Below are 22,474 nucleotides of genomic sequence, written 5' to 3'. Positions count from 1 at the left end.
TAAAATATCAATAGTTGATAGGTTCTGTTTGGGAAGACATGTAAGCTAGCTTATAGCTTATAGTTTATAAGCTCATTTCGTTAGAAAAAACTCTGTTTGGTAATAGTTTTTCAAAATGAGTTTATAGCTTGTTTTTCAAATGTTATTTCAAGTAGCTTATAAGCTTACAACTTATATTTTTTTTTTCCAATTTTACCTCTATCATCTTACTTGAAAAAATTAAATACTAATTAAACATATATTTTTTTTATATCATTTTATTTATACTTATAAGCTAGTTCAACCACTAATTTCACCGTACACTATAAATTCAATCAGCTATCTTATTCGCCATAAGTTAGTTTATTAATTATCCGCTATTTTTTACTAAACAGAGTCATAGTGTATTGAGAGAGTGAGTACATCAATGAATTTGGTGACATCATTAACAAATGTAGAGCCATTCTCTCGGTGACGGGTCTTGAACCGAGTTCCTCGAGGTTGAAAATTCACTCCTCATCCTCAACCAAAGGGACCTATCGGGAGACAGGCAAATGTAGAGCCATTCTAATCTTTAAAGCAAACTTAAGGTAACTTTTATAAGAAATCGAGTTAATTGTGTCACTTATAGTGTAACCACTTTATCATGTTTTTTTCTCCTAGTCACTGTGACTTTGATTGTAGTCCATTATCAATCTTATATTGCAAGTATCAATGAAATAAATTAAGTTTATTCTGGTAAAAAAATTAACAATGATACGAAAGAACAATAGAACGGTTATTCAAGTGGAATTGTTCGTAGATAAGAGGTAGCAAAGGTGTTTTTCCACAGGAAAATTGATTTCTCACAGAAAAATTTAATTTCACTCCCATTTTGGATTCCATGAAACAATGCATCCCATGAGTTTTCTCTCAACTGTCTTATTAGTTTTTATCATTTTCTACCAATTTTAAATAGATTTATTGTATTTTTAAACCATCCTAATTTTTGGTTTGAACGAATAGAATAATACCTTATTTTTCAAAAGGAAAATGTTACGTAAACATATTTATTTGACAAAAATACAACAAATATACTTTTTTGATTTTTTTAATATTTTTTGCATACGTGCTTGTGAGTGGAAAGAGAATTGTGTTAATTATGTGTCTCAAAATTTGTGTTTGAATAACACACCTCTTTTCAAAAGCATGGGAATACTTGACTGACAGCTTAACGCACATTAACTCTTTACACAAAATAGACAAATTATTGGATTCAACTCTTGAGCCAAAACTGTCCTAACAAAATGAAAATCAAATCCCAAAATTTCTGTAAGTTACAAACAAGATAATGCTATCTACGTATTACTTTTTATATATTATTACAGGTTTCAAAGTAATACATCAACACTTTTCCTCAAAACCAAAGTTGTACTCCTTATAGTTAGTCTATTTCCCGAAACAAGGGGCAAGACGTGTATTCAAACAGCTCGTCCCCTTTGACCCAAAAAAAGAACAGCCCGCCCCAAAATAATGCTTCCTTTTCACTAGTTTTCTTCTTTCCCTAAACTAGCTCCTTCAGATATGTGCTCGACCTCGGGGGTAGCTCCTTCAGATATGTGCTCGACCTCAGGGATAGCTTCTTCAGATATGTGCTTGATCTCAGTTGTAGCTTCCTCAGATATGTGCTCGACCTCAGGGATAGCTTCTTCAGATATGGGCTTGATCTCAGTGGTAGCTTCTTCAGATATGCGCTTGATCTCCGGGGTAGCATCTACTGGTTTAATGTTTCCGACCAAGCTGTCAGAAGCAGTGATACTAGCATTTTTAACTGCCTCTCTATCAGTTTTTGGGGAACCAGTGTTTGGCAAATTAAAACCAGAGATGGGCTCAGCCGATAGCTTTGGTTTGTTCAGGGCGTGACAGTGTGGGCAGTAGTAAGTGATAAATGGAAACTCCTCTCTTCGAGCAAGGCCTGAGAAGTAGTAGATAAAAATAAAAATAAAAACACTTTCCCTGTCAATCCATTGAAACACAGGCACGCATGCACAGTTATAAATGTATGTGTCTAAGCATGTATCAAGTAAGAAGGGTATTGAGAGAAAGGATTAAACATTGATCAGTAGACCTTATCATCGTCAAAATTTGAAAAAGTATTTTTTTGAAGTGATTAACTGACATCCAATAACTATTAATCTACTCTATCTATTATGCATGAATAGTCAAAATGTATTTCTTAGTCTTGTACTCCCTCCGTCCCAAAATATAAGAGCTAGTCTGACTAATGCATGTATGCCAACACACAATTTTGATCACTAATATCTTTAATTCTCTTTTAGTAAAAATATAAAAATTTGATATTTTGAAAATACACATCAAAACAAATCAAACAATATCTTATATGCTAATATTTATATCTATATATTATTAAAAAAATATGGTCAAAGCAAGATAAATGAATAGTATAGTATCATTTAGCCAAATTAGCTCTTATATTTTGGGACGGAGGGAGTATAAAAAGCCCTCTCACTAGACATATCCCCCAACACAGGAGGCATATCAAGTGAAAGCACATGAGGTGAAAGGAGCTAGTATTGACTGAACAAACATATATGGGATGGTCAAGAATGGTTATACTTAAAAGTCAATTTTAACCATCCGTATATGGTTGTGCGATATCCCAACCTTTCATTTTCTGCAATAGATGCAAGCGAACAAAACCTATATGTAACATTAAACCTATTCCACTTACCATTATGCATATAGCAGTTACCACATATGAGTGCGTAGGACTGCATTGGATCTTCGCCAACCAGCAATGCTGCAATTCGAGCAACCAAACCTCCATCATACTTTGTTGAGCTTTGAGGTTGGTGATGCTCAACAACTACCGGCTGTTTCTGCACACGAGTCTGAGTTTGATCAGCTCCCCCTGAAGCAATTAATTGTTGATCAGGATGATTTGGGGTAGTTGTCCCCGGACTAGTGGATTGAGTTTGCCCTTGTTTGCGATTTTGAAGTCCACTAGACTGCACAGGTTCAACATTGTTGGGCTTTCCTGTTGGAGCACCAGATTTAGATTTATCTTCCATATACACTTTCAAACCCGAATCTGCACCCAGCTTGGATGCCAAAACAGTTGCAGCAGCTGCCTTTGCTGCTGGGTCTGTGTCATATTTCTGCAAACACAAGTAAAATACACGATAATGTTTGAGTAGTTGCAAACAATTATAATCATAATTTTCCTTCAAATATGCATTTCAAAGCACAAGAATCTTCTCAGGACATAATTAAAAGAAAATAGGATTCTAGTCGTAGAAATATGTGATTTCAATCATTTCTCCACTACAGAAAAATCCGATGAAGGAGAATAATGAAAAAATTTAGGGAAGCTGAAATGCATGTTCATGTAAAATTCATTCTTCTATAACTCAGTAGTCTCTTCATTAAAAAGTGTATCAACTCTTCTATTTTTTAACATTATATTTTCAAGTTTCAACAATGAAGTAATTTGAAATATTTTATACATGTCAAACAACCACTTCAAGTACAGTTAATAGTAATAAACAAGCACTGCAAGAGTTCTTTTTTATATATAGTGAGCAATTCTTTTTTATATAGTCAACATGGAAGAAATAATAGACAATAAACCAAAAGGCTTAATATAACAGGGGTAAGAGATATTTGGAATAACTAGTAATCATTGAACAGTGAACTAATAGACAAAATTTATCAGCATCATAAAAGATGGTTGTGTGTGTGTGCGCGCGCATGTAATGTATAACATATCAGGTAAGAGTATGCTCGAATGAGAAATAATAGCATAGTGAATATCAGGTGAAGTTCTACCCTTGTTCAAATCATCGACACTTCCCAAGAAAAAAGCACAGTTAGATTAGGAATGGCAAAGCATAACAATTTAATTGAAATCTAGCACGAGTTCAAAAAATATATGGTGCTACACGAGCCTTATTTTTTTTAAGGCTCCTATGTTGTAAGTTGAATCTAGTACTCATAATGAGGCGGTGGCGGTGGACTGGTAGCATTCACAGCTTGTTGCCAGTGAGTGGGATTCAAATTAGCACAAGGGCAATATTTTTCCCTTATTGGGTGATGTCAAGTGATGGGGGGAGTGAATGCTGGTTTATCAAAATGTTTGACTGGATTGAATTATACTATGAGATGCCAACATATCTAGTTATAGTAGCATATAATTATATTAACAGATTTTTTTTATATTGAAAGCCATGTAACAAACATTTTACATCAAAGAATCACCTGAATGAGTTGTTGAGTACTGTAATAATTTGTCTTCTCTTTGAGCTCGTCAATTTTTTCCTTCCTTTCAGTTCTCAGCCTTTCAAGAATTTTCTGGTCCCTGCGGTCACCTATAAAATCACACATTCAGATTAACATTTCAACTAATATTATTTGCACTTGGCAAATCAGACTCTAAACATGTGCTTACAGTCCAATAAATTGCACCATTAATTGAAATCTAATGTTGCAAATTCATCTTTAGAATTGAGAAACATAGCTTGTTACAATGTATGGCTGATGTTACCAAATTTCTTTGTAAAAATGCTGGCTCCTTCAAGAACTTTTTATTTACACAAGTTTCATTTGAGGTATTTGCCCTAAATTGCATCAATTCTGGGAGCTTCTAATAAATGTAATGACACATTAGGAACGTGTTTTTTATCGGCACTATGTGCAAAAGACTACACTGAGGCAATCAGTATGATACATAGAGAAAGAAGTTGGTTTTAAATTCCTAGCAGATAACCCACTTAAAGAACGAAAACAACAGAAATTCTACTGAAAATGCGAAACCTCAAATTTAATACTACCAATGACATACAAAATTGGTGGTTCTATTGACCTGGATGTTGACTGCAAACTCAATAGAACCCACATGATATAGAAAGAGGTGCTCTGATTTATAAAAAAATATAAATACACTAGCTTCTGCAAGATAATGTGTAATAATTGAAAATTCCTGACACCTACACATCCTTATGAAGCTTACAAATGTTGAATAAGTAGCATATGATAAGGCAGGAAAGAGAAACATCGGAAAAACTCGAATCGCCCTCATTTTCCAATTCATATCTATGGATCTTGTTGTCATAACCGCATAAGCTACAGCAAAGACCTGAAAAGGTTTAAACTGCTTAAGAAAAATAATTTTTCCCAACAATGCCAGAAAATAAAACCCTTGGTAGAACAATATTAATATATTGTCAAATTAATTTGAGCATGCCCGCTATTTTCATCCTACAAAAATACTTTTATTGTCAGATAAATGTTATAAACTACACAGGTGTTATAAACTTTAGTCTTTGAAGACTTTTATCATCAATTTAGTAACTAAAGTATTATATCCTTTTGTAACTCTCCCTTGAGTGATAGTAAAAATGGAAAGCAAAAGAATGACTAAAGGGCATGCATGGAATTTCATCACAAACTTATTTTTGGGTCTCCAAGCAAACACTATAAATACTTAGAATCCAAATGTACCTTCTCATTTTGCATATTTTCAAATGTAAATCATCATATAATAAAAGACGGAAACAGTTCAAATTATTACCAGACTAAATCATCTACAAAAATCTACCAAAAACCAAAGAGAAAAAACATTTGTATTTTCAGAGGACAAAAACGAGGGGTTTAGTCTTAAAATTTTATTTCCACTTGAATACTCACTATTGTAAATATGACCTCATTAGTAATTTATAATAAGTACTAGACAATACATTCCTTATCTTATAAGTCAATTTGTTTAGGGGTGAATTAGAAGCAACCTAAATTCCAGTCACCTAGGTCGCACTCCATCTAGTCCTGGATGTTAAAGGGTTTTCAGAGTTCAAATAGTGGCATGGTCTTATTAGTAATTAGTGGTGTTCATCCCTAATTCTGTGCAAAATTGAGTTAAATCCAATGTAATCGATGGTGGCCAGCCAAAAATCCGCCATATAAGCATAGCATTGCGTCCTATGGCGGATGACACAAAATCTGCCACACTACAAAGGCCATGGCAAAAAATCTCACACATTAAATGAGAAATTGTGGGTTCAAACTTGCGCTGTGTCTTGTCTCGTAAAATAACTTATGTATCTAGTTTATATTATATATCAAATACATCAGTTAATCAGTTGTTCCATGAATCTGAAAAGTCAAGATTTGCTTATAATCGTGACCCGGAGGGAGTATGACATATTTACCTTATTTTATTTTTGCTAAAAACATGTTATAGTTATGAAGTTTCCACTAAATAAATTTTCTCCATAGGCTCAAATCACCACTTGTAACAATCTTACATTGACCTAAATTATATTACTATGAATAATAATTATTATTTTATTTTTTTTTGGTTTTCACCCTGTGGTTTCCAGAGGAAGGGGGCCTAGTAGTCCAAAGTTCAGGGCGAGTTCTGACATCAAGTGGTTCCGGTCCCCTCCCAAATGCAGTTGCGGGGATCAAACGTTTGGTTGATAATAATTAATTTTAATTTATTTATTACAAGAGTATTGATTAATTAATAAACACAGAAAATAATGAAGAATTAACAAAAACCAAGAGTAAAAATCGGAATGTAATAATGTAATAATAATAATAATCAGAGTATACCTCAAATAAAATAGAAAAAATAATAATGTCGCGAGAGGTACGCCTCCATGAACGGGATCTGATGTTCATTCTACTCATAACAGAAGCTTCTTCCTTAGAAATACACTGAAGCCTCTTCTCAAAATCATCTTTATTAGACCTAAATACAAAATTCCAAATTCGCGAAATGAAACCTTTACGCTTCTTCTTTCCGCTTCCATTAGTAGTAGTAGTAACCGTGTCATTCGTCTTCTCTTTCTTCTCGGCGTCGGCGGTAGTAACCGCTTTCTCTTCCGCCATTGTTGGCGATTTCTTGTTCTCGAAAACGCGGTTTTGGACTTAAGAGAGAAAGCACGTTGAATTGGATCGCGGAATGGAATGAACAATGAAGTGAGATTTGAGATGGTTCGAGAAGGTTCCAGTCACGCGTGAGCACGTGACCAATTTGACGAAATACGAAGTGGGTGAAAGTGAGATATGATGGTGTAGTGGAAGTGGAATTGTATGAGAGGAAGAAAGAACCGATGATGCGTAAACGTCAATCATGATTCAAATTAATTGGGGGATTAATTAATATTTTTAGATTTTTTAGGGTAAGTGCCAGCATGTACTGCCTGAATAGTAGTAGTCCACTGTAAAATACTAGTAGTAGTAATGTCAAAAAATTACTTAGTTCCTAATTATAAGAATCCAATAAAAAAAATTCAGATATTAAGAAAATTGACTGTATTGTAATATTAAATTTGTTGACCATCAATATCATTTTTTTAAGAATAAAGCGAAGAATATATAACATATATTTCATAAGAGATTAAGACACTCAGTGCATTCTGTACAGATCGAGAGTTATAATTGGATTCTTTACTCATGACATATTGGGAAGAATTGCAGGAAATCGTTCGATAAGACTTCTCACTACTATTTGAAAATGATATCCGACGATCAAGACAATTCCCATGAATTCTTTCATTTCGTATCAGTTTATTCTTCTTCATGAACTTTTATATTTTTATAAATTGTTTTAGAGTAATCAGTCAATTTAGTCTCTAAACTATCACTCTCTCACCAACTTAGTCCCTAAACTATTAAAAACAACTAAAAGGTCCCTAATCTATTTTTCATCCGTCAATTTAGTCCCTAAACTATCCCTCTCTCACCAACTTAGTCCCTAAACTATTAAAAACAACTAAAATGTCCCTAATCTATTTTTCATCCGTCAATTTAGTCCCTAAACTATCACTCTCTCACCAACTTAGTCCCCAAACTATTAAAAACAACTAAAAGGTCCCTAAACTATATTCACATCCTTAAATTTAGTCCCTCACAAACATTATTTTATGATTCCTAACAAACCTGTTATAATATCTCAAGGCACTTTTTAACACACTAGCATGGATGAAAAAAGCTAGCTCCAACTAGTATTACCAATAACACAATCAGCCTGCAAAGATAATTCACCATACAAATGCTTGGAATTTAATAAGACTTTGTTAGCATACTAAAACAGAAGAAAAGGAATAGAAGGATAAAAAAACTCCCAGACCCGCAAGAAACAAGAGATCACAGTATAAACTTCAAAGGGATAAAACAAAATCACAAATCCTTACAAATTTACAAAAGTGAGAACAAAAAACAGACCTGATTTTAGCGTAGTCACTAACAAGAAAAGTAAATGCTTGAGCTTGAGAAGCTTCCGGACCTTCCGGTCCAGTGGGACTATAAAACTCACTAGGATAAGCAGTATTATTAAACCAGACAAAACAACAAGCTATAAAACCAAAAACGGTTGAATCATATCATTTTTTTTAATCTTTCTGTCAAAAAGTTGAATAAAAAAAATATTCTGTGTTAAAAAAAAAAGAAACCGACAATTGCCACTTTTTTCATACTAAAGATCTCTTTCGTTCTAAATGATTATTCTGAAAGAATGAATTGAGTTCGGCGACTAGATGTTATATTTGTGTTGCGAGCAAAACGGTTGTTGCCGGAGAGTGGAGTGGTTGGCGGCGAGCAGGGTGGTTGTTTTCGTCGAAGCACGTGGAAAAATAAAGGGTGATAATATTTTAGGGTTTTATAGACAAGTTAACCGAGGACTAAATTGACGGATGAAAAATAGATTATGGACCTTTTAGTTGTTTTTAATAGTTTAGGGACTAAGTTGGTGAGAGAGTGATAATTTAGGGACTAAATTGACGGATGGAAAATAGATTAGGGACCTTTTAGTTGTTTTTAATAGTTTAGGGACTAAGTTGGTGAGAGATTGATAGTTTAGGGACTAAATTGACGGATGAAAAATAGATTAGGGACCTTTTAGTTATTTTTAATAGTTTAGGGACTAAGTTGGTGAGAGAGTGATAGTTTAGGGACTAAATTGACTGATTACTCATTGTTTTAAAACACCACTAACCGTTTGAGAAGGTACTTACCAGACGACAAATTTTTATTTTTTGAGTTTATATGCTATAGCCTATAGGTACATTTTTTTCACCGGTGATTAATCTTTATAAAAAAATCTATCAAGCAAAACTACTAGGTTTGGTCTAGTGATGAGGGATTTGGGCAGTATGATATAAGTTCTGGGTTCGATCCTCAACTTATTGTAAACAAAAAAAAATCTATCAAACACATGGTGGATTTTTACATCTCAACTAATTTTTTTCTTTTCAATACACAAAATTCAGTAATCAATTCCCTTTACTATTTACTTAAAATATATATATATATATATATATATATATATATATATATATATATATATATCTTTACTATTTTGACTAAATAATTGGCGATTAAGTTAAATATTTAGAGAAGAACATAGAATAGAAAAGTGAAGTGATAAAAATGTCATAAGTTCCCACCAAGAAAATAATAACACTTTCTATAAGTTGGTTATGTATGTGCTGGTATTGTAATGGCGTTGAACTTGACTGTGACGTTACATAAATGAATACTGGCAGCAATTACCTGATGGAAACCATGTGAGGTGTTTTAATTTACCTAATTTTCAAAACTCTAATAAATGAAGATGTAAAAAAATTGAGATCCAGATTTTCTAGGCACACTCCTTTCTAGCGGATGTTTTAAAATGAGAAATTTTAGCTAAAAATGTCACCCACTACTTAAGTAACGGACAATGTTTGAGAAAATGGTAAGACGGCAAAAGTAACTCCCATTGAATTATACATACTGTGATACAGAGACATTGAATCTGTCCCCCTCAAAAAAATTTTAAAAAAAATATCTAGGAAATAGACAAGATATAAAGGTTTAGAAGAAATTGGACAGATCATAAAGAGAGTATATGAAAGATAAACAAAATAAGACAGAATATCTAATGATGGTACTTTTGTCCCCTTAAAATTGTCCATGACCTACAAATCAAGATTGAAGAGTGTGTTAGCCATTTAATTAAATAAAATACTCCAGTCTCGGGCACATGAACAAGTAGCAATTCTTGGAGATAATTACTCAAATTGTTAAAGTTATAGGATATACAGCACAAAAAATTATTATAAATCTAAACAGAAGCAATATTTTAAAGTTTAAGTGTTGTTTAATTTAATTTTTTCTCTCATACATTAAGAAAATCAATAAATAAATAAATGTGTAACAGTTTTATAAAAATTTGTTCTTATTACTTCTTTTTCTTGGTACAAAAAGAGGGTGACGCCCATATTTATTCTTATTACTAACTACTATGTTATTATCCTGATGCTACATTTTAAGAGGTTAAGAGCATCCACAACGGAGCACTCCATTTTTGAGTGCTTAAATGGTCCCACATAGACACATCATCAAGATAGTACCTAATAAGTACCATAAGTACCTAAGAGGTACTATATGACTATGTTATTATCCTGATGCTAGTACAATTTAAGCCAAGAGATTAAAGATAAAAACAGAATGCCATAGGAGATTTGTTACCTGTAAAGCTGTTCTACAAGAACAAGTAATGCTATTTGATGATTTAAGACCATTGAAGATAACTTGATTGATAAGTTAGCACGTTCCCTTATTTTTCTTCCATGACCATAGGGTCCACCAATACAGAAAGATATACGTGAAGCACCCTATGAGAAAGCATATATCAATAAAAATTAATTAAAAGAAGACAAAACTGGGGTATATACACACCTGACATGACACCATAGAGAAATATAGAAACATAAAATGAATTCAACCAGAAAATAATGCAGAGATTATAAGTAAGCTAAATTGCACTTTTACTCCCTCAAGTATAATGTTTGAGTGGTTTTTAGTTCCCTTTTAGTTATTTTTGCACAAGTTGAATCCCCGGTTTTCTTCATGAAACAAATATGGTTTGACCATTAACCTTTTATCCAACTGCTAAATGTTGGGTGCTGCTGACAGAGTTAGCGGAATGCTATGTGGGATAATTAAACGTCTTACATATGGTTAATGACATGCTTATAGGGTTACTAACATTTTAAACTCAATATTACAACATCTGAGCTACTGCTTGTGTTCATAACTTATCCCAAGTGAAAATCCTTTTAGGGGTCTGTATGGGAGTTTATGAGGGCAGGGGCTTTGGAGGACTTAGATAAATTCTTTGAACTCAATCGATATTGTTATAATGCTCTCAATTTAAAATATATTAATAATAAGGATTCATTTATCATTCTCTACAAAAGCACTCTCTCAAAAAACATGGAAGATTTCTCTCTTTTTCTCTCTACTCCTCTTCCCGCAAAGCCCTCCCCTTCCCATCAAACTCCCAAACAGACCCTTACACTTTTTCCTCGTTGTGCTAGATTTTTCACAGAAGGGGAAGAAGCTAGCGAAAAATTATGGAGCTTTCGACAGCACAGTTCCACCATTTTTATGAACCCCCTAAGGCAAGCACAACAGCATTCAAGATTGTTGATGGATCCAAAGGTTGGAGATGCAATATCCGGAATAGTTCAATCCAAATGACCCAAGGTTTTGAGGAGGTGAAAACTTGATTGACAGCTGAACATTCAGGTATGATGTTATACAGTTCAATCTAGATTGATATTTGATGCGGGTTAGGGTTTCCCATGTTAGTGGTTTCCTATGAGTAATTTAATAATAGCTTTGGATGATTAATATATTACTTCTTTAGGTTAATTGTAATGTAATTTTGTTTGTTTCTTTGTAAGGGGTTTGGAGTTTCTACATAGCCTGAACAATTGTGTATCTTCTTCCTTTGAAGACATTCACAATACATGTAATTAAATAAGTTAAAACTATTTTGAAACAATATAAGTTAAAACTATTGTGCATATTTTCATTTACTGTGGCAAACTATAATGGTGCACGGTCGATCAAAACTCAATTTGATCCATGCTACAATAATCCATGGAAGAGATCAGATCATTTACAATATCTACTTACAGTATTTCCTGCATCAGCCACCAACTCTGCCATTTGCTCAGACCGTAGATCTCTTCCGTGTTCATCCAACATCACAACCTAAAATGCAGGTATATGACAGACAGAACTTAGTTCAAAAAGAAGAAAATGCCAAGTCTTGCCAATAAGACAAAGTCAGTAAGCCTTGTAACGGTTACGGTGTTACACTCTATCTTCAAAAGTCTCAATTGCAAGTAAAATGGATTTCAACTTCTGAGCAACGACTTAAAGTAGACAAGTAAAATGGATTTCAACTTCCAAAGCAACGACTTAAAGTAGACACCATAGCAGTGAATTATACAGTAATCTTTGCAAATTGAGACTATGTCCATCATACTAATTGTAATTAAAACGTGAGACATAGATCTTCAAATATGGAACGATTGTGTGGTATGGAATGTGTTAAAAGTGGGTGCAGTAAAGACCATGGATAGGTTTCAACACCATGGATAAGTGCAGAAAGACAGTTAGAAAATGGCAACAAAAACATAATACAAAAATTTAGACCAACACCTACATGGGCTTAATGTGATTTTATTGTGTGTCATCAGCACACAATACTAAGTTAAAGAAGTATATACACATATTCAGTTACATTACATGACGAATCTGAGGACCAGCAAGGTATAGACTTTAGACTGAAGCACCTTGATAAAAGTCGGGTAAGAAAGAAAAAAACAAACAATAGAGAGAAAAAACTTCAGAGCTAAGCAGTAGAACAAATGGATGTTTGTTAGAAACCGACAAGCAGTATTTGCTCTGGACACTGAAATTTTACTATCCATCTCATCTCCAAGACCAAATAGAACCCACTTACAAGCTACAAGTACACATAAGGAGCACAAAATTATTTTTTACTGTAATCTAAATTCATGCATGTACAAGACTATACCCAATCATCAGACCTTATAAGATTCATCACTGCCATGTCTTCGTCGTCAACCTGAGCCCTTTGGTCACTGCAATGCAAACAAAATTATACACTCTTTTTAATTAGACAATTAAAGAAAGCAAGTCCTCATGTACATATGTACATCTATGCACCTCGAACAAGACATAAAGGGGTCTTCTCATGTGAAATTTTCATCACACCTTGTCATGTAAATTTTTTATTCTTATCAAAATACACATTATATCTCTTTGGACAAAATAGACAAATTTCAATAGAATCTCACTTATTTAATGTCTAAGAAAAGACAGACAACAAATTTTCATATAACAAGATCATGTGAAATTTAAACCTGACAAAATTCATCCGTGCCATGAGATCAGGGGTAGGTCTATATGTTGGGAACTAAATGAAAGGTTCAATCATGTGTGAAAAAATCCACGATGCAAATTTGAAAATCATGTTCCTCAATGAGTTGAATGGACATACACAGACTGTCAACCAATGAGAGACTACCATTTTCCATGTCATACCACCAAGTTCAAAATATTCTTACAAAAGTGGGGTGATGTAGCAAAATAATTATTTTTTATTGGACGACAGTGTATATCTTTTAAATCCATCATCATTCAAAAACTCAACAAAAAGAAGCAGCTAAAACAAAAGTGAGACAGTAAATTCACCGTGCATTTCTGGGATTTGATCGAATTAGAACATCCTCAACACTGCAATAGTATTTGATTTTTTCAACATACTCGTCAACCACGAGTTGCAATCCACGTGATCGCTTCTTTCCCACGGATAATATACGAATAGGAAGTGCTCTCTCCAAAAACCCAAACAATGAAATAAATATTATAACTATTAAAAACAACACACACAAACGCATAACTATAGGAATCAAGTAAACATTTCATTTGTTCCTTAAACTATCGCTATCGCTCTTATATTTGGTCTCTGAACTATAAAAATATAATAAACAATTCTTAAATTATTCTCAATTCATTAAGTTACTTACAAAATAATAGTAATAGTTCAGATATTAACATATTACATTTGATCGAAAATAGTTTAGAGACTATTTATTATAGAATAAACCCTCGATTTGGTCCCTGAACTATCAATGACTCTCCAATTCGGTCCATAAACTATAAAAATATACTATATAGTTCCTAAAATATATATTTTTATTTTATTTTATTTTATTACAATTATATAGTTCCTAAAATATTAATAACCCATCCATTTGATCCCTCGGCTATCAATTTGGAGACAGATTGATAGCTGACGAGACCAAATTGATGGTTTATTCTTTATTATAGTTGTATTCAGGTCCTGACAAGGAGAGAAAAACTAACATAACAATTAACATATTACTAGTTGTTTAGTTGAACTACTAGATAAAAGTAAATAGCAGAGAGTTATTGCATAGAGGTAGGGTTTTAAAACAAAAATCAGCATCTAATCCGCAATATGGATAATTGAATAGTTATTTACCACTGATTGAGGTGCGAACTTGGAATTGGTACTCCCTGAAATTGAAATCGGAGACGACGATTAGAAGAAGATTTTAGTGAGGAATTTGAAAAATGTGAAGATAGGATAAATGAAAGAAACAAAACTACCTTGAACATGAAGATGATTGGAAGCGCTTAAATTTAAACCTGCACAAAGCTGGAATGCGGCAGTTCCCATTTCGAACACAAAATTAGTGATAAAGCTGCTTCCAACTTCCAAGTTAGTAGTGACAGTCGACAATACAGATGACGATTATCAAAATAAGCTATGGCTCTTTTTGTCAAAACCAATAAGTTCGTACGACAAAAATTCAAGTAGTTTATACCTTGATAAGCTAATTCAAGAACTTTATCTAGTTTATTTTCAATACCCAGTTTCATTAAACGAACGCTACAAATTTAATCGGTCACCTTTGTCCGCTACTACAAAATTAGTTTATAAACTATTCGCCATAAACTCGTTACGAATGTATGTTTGTTTGGATTTAATTTGTTTTTTTAGCTTTATGCAAAAAAAATAAATTTTTACGTTAATTTATAAGTTTTTGAAAATAAGTCGATCCAAACGAGCTCATGCTTTAGAGCGACTATTTGGGGACTAGGATTGGATGCAATATCCATTTGACGCAATTATTAAAGCAATAGAAGATCTCGATCATTTTTTTGATATCGGACGGTTTCAATTATATAGTAAAAAAACTAAAAATGATTTCGGCCTTTGAGGTTGGACAATTATGGTTAGTTATTGCATATACTATTAGAGCAGGAAATCCATCAAGCAAAATTATGAAAATCGTAAGTGGTAAACCACTGGGTTTTGTTTCGTGAGAAGGGATTTGGGTAGCATGCATGAGGTCATAGTTAGGGATGGCAATGGGTAGGGTATGGGTAGGGTACTATAGTACCCATCCCCATACCCGCAGTTTGAAAAAATACACGTACCCATCCCCATACCCGTGTGGGTAACAACCTTTGCACCCGTCCCCATACCCTATGGGTACCTAAGTACCCATACCCATACCCGTTACCCGTATTTTTGCTAAAAATAAATCGATTGATTATAAAATATCATATCATTTTAATATAATTATTTTTTTTAAAAGATTTTAATGTCGACTCATAAAAATTATAAACAAAAACTTTATCAATCTCATGTTAAAGTTCATTTATTTGTTACCATATTCACATTGTGTTTGTATTATATTATAAATAAACATTTTTATTAAAAATGTGTAATAGTTTAATAGTTGTTGTATTTTTTTTAAATTGATATACATATCTTATTATAAAATAAATATATATACATTATGTGGGTATGGGGCGGGGTGGGTACTAAGGTACCCGTACCCGCACCCATACCCGTTCATTTTTGCGGGTAATTACCCATACTCGTGCCCGTACCCAATATGCGGGTTTTTACCCTACCCGTTATGGGTAATTTTTGCAGGTGTCCACTGGGTATGGGTCAAATTGCCATCCCTAGTCATAGTTTTGATCCAACATTGTAAACAAAAAAAAAATATAAAAATCGTTAGTTGGTTCAGTGGTGATTGGCGCAGAACTTGGTAAGGAGGACCATAGTTCAATTCGATCCCCACAACTGTGATCGGGAGGGGCTGGAACCACTTGATGTCAGAACTGACCCCCGGACCAGCTGGTGGTGAAAAACAAAAATAAATGAAAATCCATTAATATGACTCATGCATAGAGATATATTTATATGATTTAGTGACAGAAATATTAACTTTTAGTTAAAACCGTTTAAATGGTAACAGTCTTTGATCCTTATCGATCATTGACTCTTGTATATGAAAAAATTTGAGTTGATAGATGAAACACCACCTTATAAAAAAAAATTGTAGATTAGTAAAGCGTTGAAATTTCCTACTTAAGAGTTACCAGAAGATGCAAGATGTTCCTCCGAGTCAAAAGGATTATGGAGAAGGGATCAACTAGACAAATTACAAAATGTGGTTATAGTTTATAATTGGTGTTTTTTTATTGGAGTGGTGTGGTTTTTTTTTTAAATGGATTTTGCAAATTAAAATTGGATATGGATTGGTTAGTAATTTGGTTAAGGATAACCAAATTTTTTGCACACCCATACATTAAACGAACGCTACAAATTTAATCGGTCACCTTTGTCCGCTACTACAAAATTATTTTATAAACTATTCGCCATAAACTCGTTCCGAATGTATGTTTGTTTGGATTTAATTTGTTTTTTTAGCTTTATGCAAAAAAAAATAAACTTTTACGTTAATTCATAAGTTTTTAAAAATAAGTCGATCCAAACGAGCTCATGTTTTAGAGCGACTATTTGGGGACTAGGATTGGATGCAATATCCATTTGACGCAATTATTAAAGCAATAGAAGATCTCGATCATTTTTTTGATATCGGACGGTTTCAATTATATAGTAAAAAAAACTAAAAATGATTTCGGCCTTTGAGGTTGGACAATTATGGTTAGTTATTGCATATACTATTAGAGCAGGAAATCCATCAAGCTAAATTATGAAAATCGTAAGTGGTAAACCACTGGGTTTTGTTTAGTGAGAAGGGATTTGGGTAGCATGCATGAGGTCATAGTTTTGATCCAACATTGTAAACAAAAAAAAAATATAAAAATCGTTAGTTGGTTCAGTGGTGATTGGCGCAGAACTTGGTAAGGAGGACCATAGTTCAATTTGATCCCCACAACTGTGATCGGGAGGGGCTGGAACCACTTGATGTCAGAACTGACCCCCGGACCAGCTGGTGGTGAAAAACAAAAATAAATGAAAATCCATTAATATGACTCATGCATAGAGAAATATTTATATGATTTAGTGACAGAAATATTAACTTTTAGTTAAAACCGTTTAAATGGTAACAGTCTTTGATCCTTATCGATCATTGACTCTTGTATATGAAAAAATTTCAGTTGATAGATGAGACACCACCTTATAAAAAAAAAATTGTAGATTAGTAAAGCGTTGAAATTTCCTACTTAAGAGTTACCAGAAGATGCAAGATGTTCCTCCGAGTCAAAAGGATTATGGAGAAGGGATCAACTAGACAAATTTTAATTTTACTCTGTGTTTTGCTTAGACAATTTTCTAATTATTTCTAAATGTGACAGTGTATGGATGTTCCAATTCATTGTTCACTGTTGAAGCAATTTGGAGAGGCTTAAACATGTAGAACACTATTATTTTGGGATATATGCATTTATAGTCTGGTATATATGGTTCGAATATGCAGGTATTGCTTGCTCCAGGTCATTAGATAAACTCTCCTTTAACATTCATTGGAACTTTGGAAGACAAACTAACTTATGAGAAATAATCAATTGTACTTTCAAAGTTGAATGACAAGGTGTGATCCACTCAATTAGAATATTTGTGATGTGTACTTGTTAAGAGTGTTTAACTAGAATTTTTAGTACATGAATGATGAATGAATGAAACCCAGTCACGTGTTAAGTAAAATTTGACAAATAATTGTTTCAGATAGAGATCGAACGCAAGTACTCACGATTGATTCAACTTCAAATAAAATTCATTAGACCACTTAGCGCAGTTCATAAACGAATAATAATATTATCATACATGAACTTCAAATAAAATCCATTAACCACCTTAGTGCATTTTGAGGCAAACTCTGCAGCCATAGTCATGGAAAGTTTTTTCTAAGTTCTAACAAATATACACATGATAATCATATTATACATGAACTTGTGCCAAGTTACACACTTGCCAGAATTTTCCTAAAGGGAATTTGAATTCAATTTCATATTCTTTTAAAAACAAACAGGGAACCTCTTGATCCCAATCCTAACCTGATTTTTTCATCTACATAAGTGATTCTGAGTTTAACTTCACTCTGACCTCCATACTGTGCTTTCCATGATCCTAACTTCAACTCAGGTGCTTCAAATACAACTTGAATCCATTCAGTATCCAGAGCCTTCAGTTTTCCTGTTTCACACTTGCATTCATCAAATAAGCACAGAAACTTGCTATCCAAAGGGTAACATGTAACCTTAGATGACATTTAATTTACAATTAAACGATGTTGTTTGGCATCATATTAGTTTTAGGGATTAACCTGATAACACCCTACAACTTCAGAGACAAAAATGAGGCGCGTCATATTCATATTAGAGATATAGTTTGTTATTAGTTAGTAACTAACTTAATCTTGGTATAAGTGACTTAACCCCTTTGATGTGAACATAATATTTTCATTATATACTATTAATAAACCATTACTAACTACTACGAAGTACTAACTAACTATATCTCTAAATGATTAAATGACGTACATACCTTTTAGAGAAACCTCTCCATCCAAAAAGCCTAAAGCAGTAAACTCGATTTTGTTTCTCACAATATCAGGAGCTTCAACAACCTGAACCATTTGCTTTGTTTTGAAGAAAACTCTGCCCAATGCACTCCTATACCCACCTCCAGGTGATGTTGGCCGCGAACAGTACACTACATCCCACTCTGGAAAGAATATTTGTCGATATAATGAACAAGATATAAATAAAAGCAAGAACTAGATGATTCTCATATCACTGATTTTGATATTGTGAAAATAAAGTATATAAAGAATGGCAGAAGTTGAAAGTGGATTTTTTGGAATATATGAGGGGGCATTCGGAAAATCTTATTTTGTTTTTTTTTCTTATGATATAAATATAACCGTTTGTGCAAGTTACTGGAAGAATTTATGCATATAGTTCATGATATATTGTTATTTTTATAAGCTCTCCAAAATAATTTATGAAACAACGTTGCTATTTATCACGAACTTATTACTCATGAATATCACAAATGCAGAAACCAACAATTTTTGTAGTGGCATTCATGCGTTTCGGGATAACAATGCTTGTGGCATCTAGCATTTTTCTTTATAAAAACAGCTGATACAGCGCATGTGCGGAGTTTCCCTGATTTCATTTTTAATTGTAAACAACATATGTTTAAATGCTTCGAATAGGCGCATACTAAGCCGTTTACCCAAATACTACTAATATCTAATGCACTACACTATAGATAAATATAAGGCATGCCATTATAATAAAAGCACATTGTTTTTACTATATTGCACTTTGTTGTTATCACCTATTCATCGGCAAATCTTGAAAGATACAAAAAGAAAAGCAACATTGTGTAATATTAATAGAAATTGAAAATGAAACACAGGTTACAAATAAAAAGCACCCTAAGATTTATTTGATATGGTTTAGAAGATTCAGCAAATAAATTGGTAAGATTTAATTGCATGAAGTGGATTCACCTCCAAATATTAAAGGGCATTTCACAGGCTCTTTCACACAATACTTCTGCAATTCCTGAACCACTTCGGCCACTTCTTTATGTTCTTCCTTTTGTAGTAAAACTCCTCCATCTGTTTGCACCACCTGATTAAAAGTTAAAATTCAATTTTCAATATGGAAATAAATATTAAAAAGTCCAGTAAAATGTTAATGAAATATCAAATGTAACGACTATTTGTATGAGGGCTGTGACGTTTCTGCAACAGTGGCAGCTGGCTAATTCGGGTTCTACAATCTGCAATAACAGACCTGGAGTGCAGTACCGGGTCAGATGGGCGAAGCAAGCTGGGAAATTAAAATGCGACGCATCTTTTGGTCAAAACATGGTTGGAATCGGTATGTGTTTAAGAGGAGATTATGACAGGTTTATAAAGCCAAGAACAATGCATTTCAGCACCATTCTGTCAGTTAAAGAGGACGAAGCAATCGTTCTGCTTCAAGCCATGAAATGGATGGGCCATTTTCGATTGGAATACGTTATACTCTAGCTCGACTCCAAATTGGTAGTAGACGGCTTTAATTATTCGCGATTATATTCATTTCTCTAAGAAGAGACAAGCTACTCTAGTGGTTCACCTGTTAGCTAGAGTGGCTACATCTACGAAACAATGACTAGTTATCATGATTTTGATGTTTTTTTTTTGTTATGTCGGCTTGTATTGAACAATCGATTACTAATGAAATGACATAAGTTTGTTTCTTTCAAAAAATGAAGTATTTTTTATCAATTAAATAGTTTCTCACATTATTCATAAGACCTAACTCAATTGACAATGCTGATAATTTTAGATTGAACACCTTCACCTGGATTCGAACTCGGGACCAAACACGCTACTTGAAATAGCATCTCAAAAAACGCTATAAGCTAATTAGATAAGCTTGTTACCAAACACGTCCATTTTTATCAAACAAGCTTATAAGTTAATCCAATAAGCTATAAGCTAGCTTATTGGACTTACCAAACACACCCTTAAAAGTGTTTGTCATTTCATCTACAGACCCAAAAAAATAAAAATTTCGCGCCGCCTTCTTTGATGATTCATTTAAATTATTTATGAACTGTGTACTTATGAGACAACACATCATCAAAGACTTTTAGCATATAAATTTTCTTATATTTTAAGACATTATTAACAGCTAAATAATTTATTTTTTTGGACAAATTAACAACTAAATAATTGTCATACATATAACATGCAATGCAAGTTGATTATTATCAATGGTTGACATTAGCCCCCTTAAAAAGTCAGATTAAACATCACATGGTTACAGCATTACAATTTAGATAAACACTGTATATATAGTTTATTTAAACATTTTATTCAATAAATAATTACCATAGTATAAAAAAACATTATTTTGAGTATTAACTCAAAAAATAAATAAATAAGAAAGAAAAATAAAATATACATGCATCATACAGTAATAGAGTGTGTACCTTTGAAAGAAGAGAAGCTACGAGATCATTAGGGGCTGTTTGGACATCCGTGTTAGATATGGATACGGAAGTAGAAACGCATAAGCTGTTGTGACGGGGATGGAAACGGAGGTTGAATGATTTGGGGGTTGAAGGGTGATTATTATGGATTCTGAATTTTAATGAACAAGGTGATAAGCGAAACGCAGAAGCAGAAGCTGTAGCCATGGCGCTGTTCTAAACCCGAACCCAAACAATGAATAAACTCTTTTTCTGACTAATAGTTTACACGATGCCACGTCGGATGAGAATCGAGTTATTGGGTTTTTTTGATGCCACGTATACACAGAAACACTTTTTGCCTTATCTTCTTTTTTTTTTGCCTTATCTTCTTGAGTGTAAGCATGTTTAGTTAAATTTTTTATTAGACTACACTTTTTTGATTCGGATCCTCAATTTGCTAAGATTACTGTAATAAGACCAAAGTGAGAATTTTTTTTGGAGAGGATATAAATTCCATTTTTTCCTTATTCATTAACGATTTTATGGCTCGTTTGATGCGCAGGATATGATAGTAACATGATAGGATATAAAACAAGATAAGGATAGGATACGATATCAGCAGAATAACAATTATTCTCAGTTATCATATCCTGTATTTGGTGCACACAGTATAGCAAACATGATAATTATTATATAATGTTTTTAATACATACTTCCTCATAATAATATGATAACATGTATAACATATTTAAATGATAAAATTACCCTTGTAAAAGAATTGTTATTTTTTAAAAATTATTTTGTAATACTTTGAATTTTATAAATAAAAAATATAATTAATTAATCAAATACCTTTATATAATTTTAAATAAAAATCATGAGAAAATAATCAAGTTTAATTTTTTATATGAATCATGATCAAATAAATAACTCAATGATATATTACTTTTTTAAAAAAAAAAAAACTCAATGATATATACATGTTAGATAAACTAAATAAATATATGATATATCTCATACGTAAATAATAAAATTACCATTGCAAAATAATTATATTTAATTTGTTATAAAATTTAAATTAAGTAGAATTTTTTAATAATTATTTTACTTTAAAATATTGTAATTTTAGTAGAATTTCGATTTTTTAGATTATATAAATTACAAAATTGCCCTTGTGAGAAAATCACATTTTTATATATATTAAAATTAATTATTTTATTATTAATTTACTATCAAATTATTTTATTATCTATATTTTATTAATTTTCATTTTTTATTTTAAAATATATTTTATAGAATAAATCAGTAATATTTTTTCTCTTATCCTATCCTGTTGGTAACCCAGCTCAAATTCAG

The 22,474-nt window shown here is 32.6% G+C and overlaps 3 protein-coding genes across 6 annotated transcripts; all 3 read right to left on the bottom strand.

The window, feature by feature from the left end:
- Positions 1-1,206: 1,206 nt before the first annotated feature.
- On the bottom strand, positions 1,207-7,125 carry LOC123914407 (uncharacterized protein At2g24330-like). Of its 3 annotated transcripts, none has more exons than XM_045965569.1 (6): positions 6,589-7,125; positions 4,969-5,113; positions 4,237-4,346; positions 2,711-3,137; positions 1,568-1,933; positions 1,207-1,534 (listed from the first exon to the last, which is right to left on the bottom strand). In XM_045965569.1, exons 1-6 carry the CDS (start codon positions 6,865-6,867, stop codon positions 1,506-1,508), a joined length of 1,356 nt encoding a protein of 451 aa, XP_045821525.1. In that variant the 5' UTR covers positions 6,868-7,125; the 3' UTR covers positions 1,207-1,505. The 3 variants fall into 3 exon arrangements, with proteins under 3 accessions (XP_045821525.1, XP_045821518.1, XP_045821511.1); XM_045965562.1 differs by having other exon boundaries at positions 1,207-1,544; positions 1,578-1,933; XM_045965555.1 differs by having other exon boundaries at positions 1,207-1,933.
- A 2,490-nt stretch (positions 7,126-9,615) lies between these two features.
- On the bottom strand, positions 9,616-14,778 carry LOC123914398 (putative RNA methyltransferase At5g10620). Of its 2 annotated transcripts, XM_045965535.1 has the most exons (7): positions 14,479-14,778; positions 14,351-14,385; positions 13,537-13,679; positions 12,857-12,923; positions 11,947-12,024; positions 10,492-10,637; positions 9,616-9,938 (listed from the first exon to the last, which is right to left on the bottom strand). In XM_045965535.1, the coding sequence occupies exons 1-7, from the start codon at positions 14,546-14,548 to the stop codon at positions 9,899-9,901; spliced, it is 579 nt and encodes a 192-aa protein (XP_045821491.1). In that variant the 5' UTR covers positions 14,549-14,778; the 3' UTR covers positions 9,616-9,898. The 2 variants fall into 2 exon arrangements, with proteins under 2 accessions (XP_045821491.1, XP_045821500.1); XM_045965544.1 differs by lacking the exon at positions 13,537-13,679 and having other exon boundaries at positions 9,706-9,938; positions 14,479-14,777.
- A 3,185-nt stretch (positions 14,779-17,963) lies between these two features.
- Positions 17,964-21,386, bottom strand: LOC123914389 (probable plastid-lipid-associated protein 8, chloroplastic). Its single transcript, XM_045965523.1, has 4 exons — positions 21,137-21,386; positions 19,659-19,782; positions 18,683-18,862; positions 17,964-18,331 (listed from the first exon to the last, which is right to left on the bottom strand). The coding sequence occupies exons 1-4, from the start codon at positions 21,341-21,343 to the stop codon at positions 18,144-18,146; spliced, it is 699 nt and encodes a 232-aa protein (XP_045821479.1). The 5' UTR covers positions 21,344-21,386; the 3' UTR covers positions 17,964-18,143.
- Between the last annotated feature and the right edge of the window lie 1,088 nt (positions 21,387-22,474).

The sequence above is a fragment of the Trifolium pratense genome, linkage group LG1, assembly GCF_020283565.1.
Source record: "Trifolium pratense cultivar HEN17-A07 linkage group LG1, ARS_RC_1.1, whole genome shotgun sequence".
Classification (NCBI taxonomy): domain Eukaryota; kingdom Viridiplantae; phylum Streptophyta; class Magnoliopsida; order Fabales; family Fabaceae; genus Trifolium; species Trifolium pratense.
The sequence above is the reverse complement of the archived record's forward strand: the minus strand, read 5'-3'. Positions and strand labels throughout refer to the sequence as shown.